Below are 15,863 nucleotides of genomic sequence, written 5' to 3'. Positions count from 1 at the left end.
GCAACAAATCAGAATTATATTGTATTTTTATTTTCATTTAGTGTCCCAAAAAGGTCTAATATATTGATTTCAATATTGTATAATTGCATTGCATACATATAGTTACTAATAAAGTGTATGTCAATTGGGTATATAAATTTGTTTTTATATTTGTGAAAGTTGGAAGCGGAAGTATAATGACTCGCTTGAATCCGATTGTGATGTCAGATTCGGGCATTTACGGTTCGGCAAAAAGCAACAAGAAACTACAAAATGGCGACCCAGGACAGAAGTCCGTCGCTTTTTGCTGGCCAACCATGGACAGCATGGGAGGAACATGTGTCTTTAGAAGATGTACACGGTAAATAAATGTCCTTATTTTTCATGTGTGTTAATATGAGTAATATTCATTCAAGTAGTTACTGGTAAACCGCACGCAAAAACACGATGTTCGCGCAACTAAGATGAGGTTGGTTATTATGACAAGTGTCATATTTTGATGTTTTAATTTATTTTCAGACTCCAAGAGCAAAACACAACCAGAAACCACATCTGGTGAAAGCGATAGCATGAAACTTCGAAGAAATGGTAAGATACATAGTCGATGGTCAGTTATTTTGCGATAATCGTTGTTCTCATAACAACGTTTCTGACATGTCAAAGGCTACATGTGATGATGTGTTAAAACATTTTAAATGACACTAGTTTACATTTAAAGTAGTTATTGTTGATTATTTTATATTTAAAAAAAAAAATTGTGATACTTAGGCTTTTAATATTGCTGCATTGATCAGCCTAATATAATAGCAAGTGCAAGACAGCTTCCATATATATATATACATGATTAAACTTACATTACTGTACTGGTCCCAGTGTTGTAATATATTGGAGCAAATATACTCAAAAAAAGATGTCGGTATAACATCAGATGCCAAAAATATTTAGTTGGAAATATAATTAATATGTCGATAATGCTTTAACTGCAACAAAAATACCAGTAAATCTTAGTTACAAATAATGTATCATTGTATGGATGGGATCATGTTATTGTATTTTTAAAGTGACAGACCCTAGTTTTAAACACTACAACATATTTTTCACTGCTAGAACTGTATTTGTAATTTTGATTAGAAAATATTTGCATTTTATTGTTTACATTATTCATTTTATCACATCCAACATGTTTTTGGTCATGCTTGTGTTTATAATTTTCCACGAAATGCATTTTTTATCATTCTAAAAATGTACATAAGCCTACCCAGTGTTCTGACTAGGTAAAAATTAAAAGATGGTGGTCACATGACACCCACCCTTCAAAAAAAAAAAAAACCTCACAAAAAGCAACAACAAAAATTAAGGTTGGTTACCATATATCTTTGTGTGTTGGTCAATTTTGTGGAAAAACATAACACTTATTTTGCTCCCGAGTATTTGGTACAAAAAAGTTGGTATGAAATACAAGCTGATTCATCTTTTATGTATCGTTAGTTGAACCGGAGATGTTGTCGGTCTGACATTCACGGTCATTCGTTTTGCTGAACCGAACAGTTTAAATATTATTATTTTAATAAAGATACCAGATGTATGAAAAACAATCAAGATTTTTGTAAAGTGATCCCCTGAAGTAGGATAAAACAAATTGTTCATTTTATTTCCATCTTCAGTTTTGTTTTTGTAAGGGCAGTGTATATATTATTTGGCACCCAAGATAATGATTTTAATGAGGAGCACTACCACTTCCCTTGTTTTTATATCCCCCCAAAAATGAAAAGTTTCTAATATATTTATAAGGAATTGCTGAATAAACAAAGGCCATGGTTTGTGCTATCCTGCCTGTGGGAAGCGCAAATAAAAGATCCCTTGCTGCTAATCGGAAAGAGTAGCTCATGTAGTGGCGACAGCGGGTTTCCTCTCAAAATCTGTGTGGTTCTTAACCATATGTCTGACGCCATATAACCGTAAATAAAATGTGTTGAGTGCGTCATTAAATAAAACATTTCTTTCTTTCTTTCTTTCTTTCATTTTCAACCCCTGTAATTGCCCACGGCAATCTGCAATGCCGTGGAATTTCCTACTGCTTGTTTTTTGCAGTGGACATTTTCTTAATTGCAGGGGTTGCATTTTCATATGTTGAAATTAGGGTCTGTGACGTTAAAGGATATGATTCATTATCAAATAAAACAAGATAGCTGTAGCATTTTTTTGTTCCTGCATTGTACCAGGGCCTGTGCTTATAAAACTTAAAGTCTAGACTTTAATAAAGTTCAGACTTAAACATAATGCTATTTGAATGGCATAAACACGGGGCCTGATGTTGGGAAAATGAAAAAATGTGCATGAATTATCAGAGCTTGATTTAACAGTTGTTTATGTTACATGTCGGTTACAGTGATGAAAAATACTGATGCTGAACATTTGTTTACACAGGGGAGGTGGGCAAGAAAAAAGAGAAAAGATTATTCCCTATTATATTAAATCATTAAAAAAAATTGATCCCTTTTAAAATGATTATTATTTTTTAACTGTATGCCAAATCTTTTAATACTTACACAAAAAGTTATTTGCACAGACCCTAGTTAAACACTAAGGCATATTTTTCACTATTAGAGACATTTTTGCTAACTAAAATCAGTAATTACTAAGATTTTATTGTTTAGATTGTCCATTTCCGTACATCCAAAGTGTTCCTGGTCATTCTGGAGTTTTTAATATCACAAAATGCATGTTTCATATTTTTGAAAATGCGAATTCTAGTCTGTTTTTAAGGGTATTTCACTGTGTAATTGTCACACTTACTTGTTTTACTCTGTTGTAACCTCATCCAGATGTGTTTAAGTTTTGTAAATTGAACTTAGTGTCCATTTTTACGGGCTGAAACTTGGGTCTGCACCTTTTATTTGTCATATGATCAGAATTGTGATACTGTTTTTGTGTGACCATTATCTGTCGTCTGATATTTTGTGTTCAGTTGAAGATTTAATTAGTCATGCTTGTTGATTTTTACTTCCAGTCAGTTTGTGAAAAAAGAGAGAGTAAAGACTTTTTATCTTGTTATAGTTTGCACTACTTATAAAAATAGTGGAAGTTGTAGCAGGGATTTTGATGTCCCGGGAGCCAGAGTCATATAAGCATGAAATCACAAATTTGATGTACAATGGGCAAGGACCTGAGTTTTGTTAAAAGTACCTTTTTTTCAGTTGTCCTAAAAAAATCTTTGAATTTTTTTAGTGGAAAATTATTAAATGCTACAAAAGTTAGTTTCGATTGTGTGAATGGATATTTTCCGAAATCATTTACTAACATTTTATGAACGTACGAAAATATGCAATAGTCAGAACCGCTCAATGTGATAAATATGAATTGCCGAATACGGCCGTAATTTCTCGAATTACATTAGGTGCGCGGGATGAGATTTACCACAGATAATTGGTGCTTATGACATTGTATTATTTTATTTTAAAAAATGAACTGAAAAAGTTATATTACAAACCAAACTCCCATGTTCGATTGATGGCTAATAGAGTTACGAATAAGTCCAAATAATTTTTCTTATTTTAAAAACAGACCTGTATCGCAGTACATTGTGTATGTGAATAAAATAAAATGAACTTTAATCGAACTATTCCCCCCCCCCCCACCCCCTCCACATTTTATTCATTCCTGTCAGTTTCTTTCTGCTTAATCACTAGAACACTTGTAAATAAAATGGATATTTTAATACAATAATAAATGAATTTTATTTCATATTTGTTAAATTAAACACAAATCCTTAATTAGCTTAAAAACAAATACAAATAACCTTTATAAAGATATAAACTTAAGCCCATGACCCTCAATTTTCTATAATTGACACCTGAAAAATTAACCTGTAAGTCATTGATCCCCAGACTGAATTTCCCATAGAGAGCCCTGTTGTAGTGTTCTTCATTACAGTTGGGCTATGTTGTGGGTACTGAATAATATTTATAAAAAAACCTTCATTTATCAGATAGCGATTAGATATCTATGTTGATATACTCAAGGAAGATAAAAATAAAATGACAACAGAACAATGTTATCACAATTGGGTATTACTTTAAAAAAACCTTTACTCTTTTTCTGTAAATGTTTAATGTTGAAATCTTGATTGCTTCACAGAAACGAAAGTCTGCCATTCGCTCTGTTGAATGACAGACCATATTTATAAATAGTTGTAACTGTAACAATAACCATACAGAAGTGTCTTCATTTTATCAGTGATTGTACACAATCTCCTGTTTTAATGTAACTTACGGTTAATTTTCTGGAGTCGAGGCATGATTTTTCTTTCACAATTCATGCAATTTTAATAACTGACAGGTACTAAATCTGGGCTCACCAAGTACATTGCCAAATTAGCCAGTTGCTAATTTTTATACAAAGTGGCTACAGCATTCAGTATGTGACTTATAAAATTATCTTTATATTATCCTTTTTATTAAATAATGTCTATGGAAATACTGTCTATATGGGAAAATGGGCTAAAACAAAATTCTTTCCATTGTGAGCCATGCTATTTATGTTAAATAGAATTTAAATTTTAAATTAAAAAAAAACTAAACTAAATGCAATCACGGTAAATAATTTTAATTACTTATAATACATGCATTGGTGTCAGAAAGTAGAAGACAACTTTTAAAGCTTATGTATATTTATAATATTCAATCATTACACATAGATTATCAGTTTTTGTTTTCATCACGTTAAAGGGAGCAGGGTGTAGCCCAGTGGTAAAGCACTCGCGTCGGTCAAGGATTGATCCCCATCGGTGGGCCCATTGGGCTAATTCTCATTCCAGCCAGTGCACTACAACTGGTATATATCAAAGGCCATGATATGTGCTATCCTGTCTATGGGATGGTGCATATAAAAGACCCCTTCTAATGGAAAAGTGTAACGGGTTTCTTCTTTAAGACTGTATTTCAAATTTACTAAATGTTTGTCATCCAATAGCTGATGATAAATAAATCAATGTGCTCTAGTGGTGTCATAAAACAAAACAAACTTTTAACTTTCATCCTGTTAAATGTTACATACCGCAATGTTCCTCTTTTTTTTCAATTTATTTTTCTGACCCTGCTTTTAAATAAAGACTGACATTTATGACTGCTAAATATATATCAATACACTTTCTAGTGTCTCAAACCATAGGATAATGTATAATAGTAGGAATTCAAATTTAATAAAAAAAAATTGAACAGCTAATGATGATCTTATTGTAGTCATTTGAATTCAGAAAAAAATTATTCAGATGAAAATTGTTTTAGCCAGTTTTATATATTTACAGTATTTCCTTGAAAACTATTCAAAAGTGGCTAATTAAAAAATATTTGACTAGCGAGCTGGACCAGAACCAAATAAAATTTACTAACCTGCCAGAATTCTACTAGTTTTGCGAAACTCTGATTGACAAATCAATAATTTTTTTAATATTCTTGTAAAAGCAAAAAATTTCACGTTTCATCAGTCCTCTACTAGGATATGAAGATATTAAATAGTTATTAACGGTAAAATTATCCATCTGTAGGGTTTAGATCCTGGTGAACACAACAATATGTGCATGGTTTTTATAATTCAACTCCTTTTTCTGTTCATGTAATTTTGTGTAATCGAACTGTGTAATCGAAAATTGATTGGTTGGTGCCAGCCAATTATAACTGATGATGAAATTCTAACCAATTCCCAACAGTATCCTACCCTAAAATATTTACATCAACAGGGCTCAAACTTAATGATGGCACTGACGGCTTTCATTGAGAAATCAATAGGTAGAGAGTAACAATGGTATACATTATCTGCCAATATTTAACATTTGCACATATGAAATATGTCTACATTCAGCAAAATAAACTTTTAGTCATGTTTATTTGCTGCAAATGTCCCTTTAACAAAAATTACCATACGCAGGCTTAAAATTGCCGTCAGTGGGCTGTTTAATCCATGGCTGTTCTTTTAAAATTTGCTGTAGGAGATAAATTCTTAAGTTCAAGCAGTTTTAATTCCAAACTCCTACATGTGCCACACATAAACAGATGGAGGTGTTACCCAAGAACTATCAGTTTGAATATAGGTTTGCTCACCTTGGTGGATCCATTCAATTGGTTTTGGGTTTTTTCCAACCATTTCACCACAACTGGTCAAAGGCCTTGGTATGTGTTTTCCTGTCTGTGGGAAATATAAAAGATCCCATGCTGCTAATAAAAACATTTAGCGAGTTTTCTCAGATGACTACATGTCAAAGTACCAAATGTTTGACATCCAATGGCCGATGATTAATTAATCAATGTGATCTAGTGTTGTGATAAAACAAAATAAACTTTTTGTTTAGGTGTAAATTCTTCAAAAAACTAACAAGGTTAATTAATCAGATATTATCATATATGTATAAAAGATTTAGAACTGTGAAAGCATTTTAAAACATTTTATTTGTAGACGGTAGCATTAAAAGATTCATCTTTAAAAATAATCTGCAAATTTCATTGTAAACTTTATTGGATATGATAAAACATCCAGTCATTGTTTACCTCGAACTGTGCAAGATATGATGAGGGTATTACTAAACATCCAGTCATCAATTATTTAAACTATGTTGATGATTATCTGCAATAAAAGTTTTTGAACTTTTCAAGCATGTTATGCATGTTAAACCACTTCATTACAAAAACAATTTGAAACAAAAGTTGTCTTTCAGTTTTAAAAGTTAGAAGGAAAACATGACATATTTTACGTTGTAATGTGTAATTAACCAGTCATATTTTTAATGACATGAATAGATAAGAAAATGTTGATGCTATGAAAGTAAAGCACGTTCATTTAATTTTAAGGCTTTAGATCACACCAAAACTGAGGCAATAAAGGGTATGCCCAAAATAAGCAAGCCCAAATTAAGTACTTACAAACATGCTAACCTCAAAATCAATGGAATGTTAAGCTGTAATTAGATTCAAGTAACTGGAAATGCATTTTTGAATATGTACAACACTTTACCAGCTATCATTAACATTACTACACTAAAAAGACCTGAAATCTAAAGCCCTGATTTATTTATAAAAAAATTGTTTTGTATGCATTGTGTGCATTTTGAATGTATTATTTTGGTCATGGTCCTTTCTTTCTTTTTCTTACAGATATGTCTTTGTTTGGTATATGTCCATCTCAAGATGAGTTTTATTTGGTTGTTTGTGAGAAGTGCAATCAAGTGATCAAACCTCAAGCCTTCAGAAGACATATGGGTAAATGATTATTTACATTGTTTTAAATACATTATGCAGTGTTTTATCACCCATCTGGTGTGACTTTGATACAATTTCTAAGAGAGACAAAAACATTTTAATGCAAAATGTTTTACATTTTTATTTTAATGATAGGTAAAGAAAGTGTCTGAGAAGTTAAAATGAAAGTTCCATATTTTGTGTTTCCAGAGCCAGTGCCAGGGCCTCAAGCCAAGTTTCACAGATAAATTCTAGTAAAAGCAGTTATTGCTGGAGTAAATTCAGTGTGCATTTTTTTCTTGTCAAGATAAAACATTCACAATCAGGCTGATAATTTATGAGCATTTCATGCTCGACCGAATTTCAGATTATGGGATGGAAGTGATAAATTAAGAGATGGAATCCTAAAAACAATTTCTTAAATTCAGTGTCTGACAATTGTAAGTATCATTGTTTACTAAACACTTAGCAAACAAATTCAAAATAAATTTGTGACCAACGTGTCATGCCTAAAAGTTATATAGATCACTTGGAGAAAGTTGTGGAAATATGCTTGCCTGTCATATGTCTGTTTTGTCATGTATTATTGTCATTATTAAAGTGACAGACCCTAATACTTAATCACTAGTGCATATTTTTTCACTATTGGATCCGTTTTTGATAACTGAAATCAGACATTACTTATATTTCATTGTTTGCATTATCCATTTCCGTACATCCGGAGTGTTTTTGGTTATCCTCATATAATAGGTGTTTGTAATAGAGAAATGCTTTTTCCATAATTTAAAAACACACATACCTTTGAAAAGTAAGTTATAGAGACACGCTCTAGTTTGTTTTCGAGGGGTATTTTGCCGTTTTCAACATCACAGACTAGAGTTACTTGGTGTCCATTTTCATGGGCTGAAACTAGGGTCGACAACTTTTAACAGCACAACTGGTTTAATTAATTGAATGTGACCTGCAGTTTAATGTGGGATAATTTATTATGTCTGTCTGTTACAAACTTGTGATTTAAAAAAGAGAGGTGGGTAATAGGCTTCTTTTTTTTCTTTCTTACTATCAGTCCTTATAATTAATGAAGGAAGGTTTAATGAATGGTTGTTAGATATTTTAATTATGCTTCTGAATAAAAAGACAAACCACAAGGATTTATATGCTTTTTACCAGACGTGATAGCACATACTAGTGTTGAATTGTGAAGCACTAAGTGAAAGGGGAAATAACATAAGTGTTCTCCTTGTGGGATTGATCCTAACAACTCTCATCTCTGGAAACCATCTAGCACCAATCTGTCGTGTAGTCATCCCTGAAATAATTACATTTAATTAAATAGAGTGACAAAAGAAGCCATTTTAATCTTCTCTTTGGTAACAATAAAGTAAAAATGACAGTTTGTAAGTTTTGGTCATATTTTGAAGAAAATTGATCATAATATATTGAACACCGTTTTTAATATCCATATTTTTTCTTGCCATTTATTGATTATTTTTTATTTTTTTGTGTGTATGTGTTGTTGTTTGTTGTTGTTGCTGTTTTTCATGTATACAATGCAGATGGCAAAAAGGAACATGTACAAAAATTGATTATATGGCTTCTAATGAACATTATGGTTTGTAGTAGCAGAGCCTGAACCACTTCAAAAACTGTGTACATGAAAAATGGCCTTATATAAAAATCTTCCTTTCTGATACAGTTTATTACATTGGACCTTGCCATTTAAGGGGAATTATCATCCTCGCTGCCCATCACTCCCCTGAGACTCGTTTAAGGACAGTAATTTTTAGCTCCCCAGTACAGAGCTAGCTTTGGGTGAGCAAAATATTTCGCCAAGTTGTCTATTAGTATTAAACTTTAAAAATTACAGAAATCAATTATTACATGAAATTATTTCACCAAATTAAAATAAAATTCACCAACTGCTTTAAAAATTCACAATTGGTGAATTTGGCAAGTGCCAGAGCTAGCCCTGCATTAGCATCTGCATTTTATTATATTAGTATGATAATATTGTAAATGGCTTCCTATAATTTAAATCATTCACTTCAAATTGTTTTTGGTGAGGTCTGTTACATTACCTTTAATGTGTTTCGTTGATCTTTTTCAGAACATCATCATGGACATAAAAACCTGAAGGGTGCAAAGTGCCATACATCCACCTCTCAGTCTCATGTACCTTCCAAGTCACCATCGTCAGTTTCTGCAACCAAAGATAGCACACACAATGCTAGTCTATCCACTCACCCCATGCCACCTACAAAAGCCAGTCTCAAACTGCCTCCTCCTTCAATCCAGTCACATATAAACAAGTCACATTCGGACAGTGGAAAGCCAAATAATTTCAAGAAAACCAACACGTTGCCAGTTGTTAAAGTTGAGCGAATATCGGATTCATCAGTAAATGTGAAAAAGACACTTTCGGTGAATCATGATTCTGGCAAGAAGTCATCTCTCACAAACGGAAGTGTCAAAACGGATAATGGTTCTGTACACTTGAATGCTGCAATGTCATGTCCTACCGTGCCAGTATCTACCCCACCCAAGCCGACTGTTACGCTGACATTCACTACCACAACGGTAACAACTACTACACTGACGAAAACTCTCAGCAGTGTTACACCATCTGTGTTGTCGGCACAAACATCGTCTGCAGTTTTGTCAACGTCGGTGGTTTCTTCCCAATCATCCAGCGTTAATGCTGGAAGCAGTGGTAGTAATAAGAAATCGCCTAAAGAACGCAAGTTTCTCCCATGTAAAGGTGAGATTTCAGCAATCTCTTGGAACATTTTCTTTAATGTGTAAATTATTTCAGTGCTCTTTGATGACAATTTTTTGTTAAAGTTACTTTTTCACAACACTTTTTCCAGTGATTTATCCAGGATTTTTTTCACAGTGTCCCATGTCTGATGGGATTTGGAAAATTAGCTCATGTAAATCATACTTGGGATTTTTTTTTAGGCCACTTAATGATGCAGTACAACACTGTTAAATTTATTAGAACAGACATACTTAATGAAATATGTATATATATTGAGAATTTTTAACATAGAAATTGGGAATTTTCATTGCCACTTCCTTTAGGGAAGGGGCCTGTGTTCGGATCAACACAATCATATGCCTGGATAAATATCTGGGGCCTAATTCACTACACTCTCGCAACTTTGCGATCTCGCAGTGCAATGGTAAAAGACTTGCAAAGAGGATGCTTTGTTGTCTAGCAGAGCCTAAGAGACCTTTGTGAATTAGGTCCCTGGACTCTGATCAAGCTCCTAACAATGTTTCCATTCCAAAAAAATTATTTTCCAAGGATCAAACTAAACATTTTGCTTTATTCAATTTCACTCATTTTGGCCCATTTGAAAAATTATTTAAAACTCAGTAATTTGTGGGGAGAAATGTTGGCTAAATACATTTTTGTTTTTTCCTTGATTGTAATGACAAGTATAGCCCTGCATTTTTTATCAGCACACTTTGTTCCTCATTACAGTCAAACCTGTATATAACGGTCACCCAAAGGACTTGACAAAAGTGGCCATTATTTAGAGGTGACCCTTATATACAGGTTCAAAATTAGAACACATATATTAAAACATATCACAACTGTCATAAAAAAAGAAGATACACGTGTTATAAATAAGGTTTTTTTTTATTACATGAGACTGTCCATGTCAATACAACACAATACAATGATAGTACACAAATAACACACCTATTTTGTTTATTCACTTTTTAAAGAAGTCACCAATTTTGGATTGTTTCCCATAGCATTCCACTCACATTGAAGACACATGTTCTTCTATATCCATGGTAGCGCTTAGAATGTCACACCTGCCATGAAATAGAACAAACTCTCTCAAGTAACTCACATACTTTTCCGCTTCTGTTATTGAACACACCTTTTGTTTCCTACTTTCAATCTCGCCTTCATCACTCCCATCATCATTTTCGTCACTATCATCACTTTGGCCCGATTCATTGCTATCCATTTCTTTCAAAAGAACCGATGCAGGTCTAGCCCAATCTACAACAGGCTCGTCACACGTCTTGACGTGTGTATCACAGTCAGCAACTTCATGTAATGGTAACCTAAACAATTCCTTTGACTTGGCTATGATGGACAGGGGTACATCGTCGTCACCGTCGTCCTCATCGCTGTTGTCTCTGTTTGATGTATTCTCTTCGACAGACTGAAATCCACACCTTTCAAAACACCTTTTAATTGTTGAAGATTCCACTTCTTTCCAGGAACTGTGAATCCAATAAATGGCCTGGAGGATGTTAATATCTTTTAACAACTGTGTGCCACATTTGCTTTCATCTTGTTCCATGGCAGAAATAACATGCTGCAGTTGACGCTTGCTGTATTTGAGTTTCATGGTCTGAATGCTTCCTTGGTCCATTGGCTGGGATTTGGAAGTTGTATTGGGAGGAAGAAAAGCAAGTTTAACATTAGAAAGTTCTACTGTTGGGTGGGAAGGCGCATTATCAACAAACAGGAGCACTTTTCTACTCTGATGTCTCATTTTTCGGTTGAATTTTTCTATCCACCACTGAAACAAAGCACTGTTCATCCAAGCCTTTTGGTTACTTGTGTATATCACAGGTAGAGCCTTGGGCGTTATTTTCTTAAAACAACATGGCTTTTTACATTTCCCTATTACAAGAGCGGAAGCTTCTCCCCTGTCATACTGGCACACAACGCAATGGTCAGTCTCTCTTTGGATCACTTCCCACCGGCACATTTCTCTCCTTTAACTTTGAACGTGCTCTTTGTTGTATCTCTGTAGAAAAGGTCTGTCTCATCCATGTTGAAGATGTCCTGTGGTGTGTATCCCTCGCACACGGTCGGAAGCTTTGCCTTCCAGTCAATAATAGTAGCGTTATTGACATCACCTCTCTCACCACTCATAGTGCCCATAACAATGTTATGTCAGTGTTTAAACGAGTCCATCCACCCATTTGACGCCTTGAATGACGTAACACCCAAATCTTCGGCAAATTTAAGTGTTTTCTCTTTAATCAACGGCCCACTCAAATTTATCCTTCTAGATGTCGCATTTTTAAACCAGTCCCACACTAGCTTGTTTATGTCATCATTGACTGTTGCTTTCTTCTGCCTTTTTCTTTCGGCTGAAATATTAGTGTCAAAATCGGCCAGAACATCAGCTTTTCTTTTTAAAATTGAATTAATTTGAGAACGCCCTACACCAAAATGATCGGCAATCTTTCGCGCACTTAAATTGCCTTTCTCAGATTTGTTGATAACGTCGATTCTCTGTTCTAACATTAAAGCAGTACGATTTGTCGGTGGCATTTTGCATGCAGACGTATTCGTTAATACATTTCGCAAACACTGACATTGACTTTCAGAATATATTTTGTTTAATTGAAGGTTATTACCCATGTGACATGTTTAACTCATGTGTTTGTTTCATATCACCTCAGTGGAGTATGACCGTTGATTACAGCTGAATAAGATCATGAGTCATTAAATAATCCTAACATGGGGCATCTTTACTGACCGCCGCCTTCAGCAATTCATGTTTATTTACCAATCATCTCTAGCTAGAAACAATCAGACACCTAACTTAACACTTCATTTGTTTTGTTTCTTGAGAATGAATAGAGTGATCATACATACAGATTACATTATGTACAGCCAATGGGAAGTCGTCTACTCTTCAGTGTCACAGAAGTTACCGAGGGTCCGTTTGTTTTTCAATTACGATTAGAGAATTACAGTGGAACTTTACATTGACGGAAAATAAACCCAAAGCTACAGACATGGCCAAATGAACACATTTAATTTATAATTTTTAAGATGATTCTAAAAGTAAAGACATAACCAGGATTAAAAAAAAAAAAAAAAAAAACGTCTTCACGACGATCATCTTGTGACCGTTATAGCAGGTTCAACCTGTGATTTTGGGTAAAAAATAGTGGCCGCTGGCCATTATGGACAGGTGACCTTTATGTACAGGTCAAATAAAAAAGGAAATACATTGGGGGGAATTTATAGTGGCCGTTATAGGCAGGTGACCGTTAGACCAAGTTCGACTGTATTTGTTTATCGTTGAACAATATTTAAATTTTAATTTGTTTATTATCATCTAAACAAAGTTTCTTGCAATTGCAGATCGAGAATTTGATCCAGATAAACATTGTGGCTGCTGGATTGCTGATATTAATAAACAATGCACAAGGTCACTCACTTGCAAGGTATGCATAACTCTTAACAAAACTGAGTTTAAATGTCTAATGATTATATTGCCACATAGACTTAGTTTAATTTTTTAAGAATATTAGTTTTTATTAACATCTCATCACAATGTTTATTGTGTATTCCACACTCAGGATGTCAGTACTGCCGCCTTTGACGACATTTAGTGCACACTCTTAACTGCTCACTTAGTGATAAGCGGTGCCTAGCTTTTACGGCACACTCCCATCTTTCAATTACCCATCTTTCAATTAGCTGCTCTACTGTTTAGTGGAATATGAAAATTAATGCTTTTTAATTTGTTTAAATGCTACAACAGGGCTCAAAGTTAACGACGACGCCAACAACAATTGACGTTGTTAGATAAAAATATTACTGACATCGATAAAACTCATCAATAACAGCAAAATGGTGTAGATTATCTTCAATTATTTGATATTTGTACAGTGAAATATGTGTACATGCAACCAAATAACATTTATGTCATATTTATTTGCTGCAAATGTAACTTAAATTTTTTTTGCCATAGGCAGGCTCAAAATTGCCATCGGTGTGCTGTTTTACCCACGGCAATTTAAAAAAAAAAAGCTGTGGGTGATAAATTCTTACGTTGAAACCCTGCTACAAGTCTATATATTTTTTCATTGTATATATGCTTTATTTCTTTAGGCATAAAGTAAATAAAATAAAATAAACTAAATAAGGAAGACATTGGTACCGAAAAATATTTTCCACTTAACTTTTATTGAAACATGTTCAATTTGAGTTTGTTTTATTTAAAACTTATTTGTGTTTTATTTCATGTAGACCCATGCCTTGTCTTTGAGGAGAGCAGTGAAGTGTCGAAGTAAGACATTTGATGAACTACTGAAGGAGCACCGGGCAGCAAAAGAAGCTCTTTTAAAGGCCAAGGCTGAACAACAAGCCAAGTCTTCGTCGGGCACAGGTCCAGGCGGAGGCGGTCACGGCAGCACCAACAAATCAAGTCATAACGATTCCAATACTCACCTGAAAGATGGGTCTTCTCTCTCCGCATCTTTTCCTTCCACATCTCCACAGAAAAATATCAAACCTAAAATCAAGCCACAGAATACAGTATTCCAAAGGTATTTAAAGGGTTAGAAAGAAAAAAAGCAAGATAATTTTTGTTGTCTGTGGGTTTTTTAAAGCATGCGGATGGTAGAATCGCTGGAAAGTCGAGGAATTTTGAGATGTTATTTTCTAGGGCCCCGTACCATGTAGTGATCTTAGCACTACTATCGCCATAAATACCTACCATCGCGACCTTAATTCTTTTTCTATGAGCGCCAGTCTGTTCCATGAAGCAGCGTAGCTTACTTTCGTTGTAAATTGCGGTGAAAGTGTACATTTGGTATAAGGCAGTCCCAAGCCACTAACGTAGATGTGAAGTGGCAGTGAGATGATGATTTTCTAATAAGGATACAAACTTTTTGTGTAAAAATGGATCTAATATACACTTAATACCTTTTATAAAACTGCGTTTGATGAAAAACCTAGGCCATACGACTTTCAAACAAAAATATGGGAGATAACTCATGTCTTATGCATTTGGCAATTATTGCTTAGCAAATAAACTGATAAAGTTACTTTGTCAGTGTTTCTGTCAGAAAGAAATTTCTGGGTATGGCACTATGGAATTGAAAGCAACCACAGTCAATGGGATATGGGAGGTTAAGTTTAGGGTTCGGGTTATACAGTAATGATAAGAGTAATTAATTTTGTCAAAATGTTAATATTTATGATGTCATACCCGTTTTACCCTCTGTCCGATACCATTGAATTTGCATTTCTTCACAAAGAAGATCTTAATCATTAAAGAGACACGACTACTGTAAGGTTGCTTTGTGGAATGGCTGTAAAGTTTACATGTGCTAGCCGTAAAACTCGCGCTAAGTCACTACAATTAACCAAACTACAAGAATCGTGGAACGGGTATCCAGACCTGGAACGTCAAGATATTTTTAGCTGGGTCATAAGAAGTTGAATAAAATTGAAATGGCTAATAATGTGGATGTTTTTTTGCCATTTAAATTAATAAAAGAAGAAACTGGCAATTTGTATCAAAATGTAATATTATTAAATGTTGTTTGCAGAAAATCATGAAAAAAAAGTGTGTGATAAATACCTTTAGAAAATTATGAAAATGCAGATATAGACTTTTAGTTAATAAAGTGTATACAGTGGAATCCTCTTAATAACATATCAGTTTATAGAATAAATTGATTATTTGCTTATCGTATTGCAACGCAGAAATATTTACCATTAAAACTACAAAAATTATATTGCATAATCAACTGATCTTCTAAGCCTGCATATCTGATAAAACAGAATTTGTAACACAGATATATTACTGGAGGTTTGTAACAAAATTAATTTATTCTTACAACATTCAAACTAAGAATAGGTCTGCAACG

The 15,863-nt window shown here is 33.8% G+C and overlaps 1 protein-coding gene across 1 annotated transcript in view; it reads left to right on the top strand.

Annotated features, from left to right (window-relative positions):
• The first annotated feature begins 234 nt into the window (after positions 1-234).
• LOC121368150 (ataxin-7-like) overlaps positions 235-15,863 on the top strand; it is a 41,595-nt gene continuing 25,966 nt past the window's right edge. The window contains exons 1-6 of the mRNA XM_041492752.1: positions 235-340; positions 499-567; positions 7,125-7,229; positions 9,316-9,966; positions 13,345-13,427; positions 14,236-14,534. Of these exons, the coding sequence (XP_041348686.1) occupies positions 253-340; positions 499-567; positions 7,125-7,229; positions 9,316-9,966; positions 13,345-13,427; positions 14,236-14,534 (1,295 nt within the window). The 5' untranslated portion in view covers positions 235-252. The remainder of the gene's footprint in view (positions 341-498; positions 568-7,124; positions 7,230-9,315; positions 9,967-13,344; positions 13,428-14,235; positions 14,535-15,863) is intronic.

Source organism: Gigantopelta aegis, chromosome 3 (assembly GCF_016097555.1).
Source record: "Gigantopelta aegis isolate Gae_Host chromosome 3, Gae_host_genome, whole genome shotgun sequence".
NCBI classification, from domain to species: domain Eukaryota; kingdom Metazoa; phylum Mollusca; class Gastropoda; order Neomphalida; family Peltospiridae; genus Gigantopelta; species Gigantopelta aegis.
The sequence above is the reverse complement of the archived record's forward strand: the minus strand, read 5'-3'. Positions and strand labels throughout refer to the sequence as shown.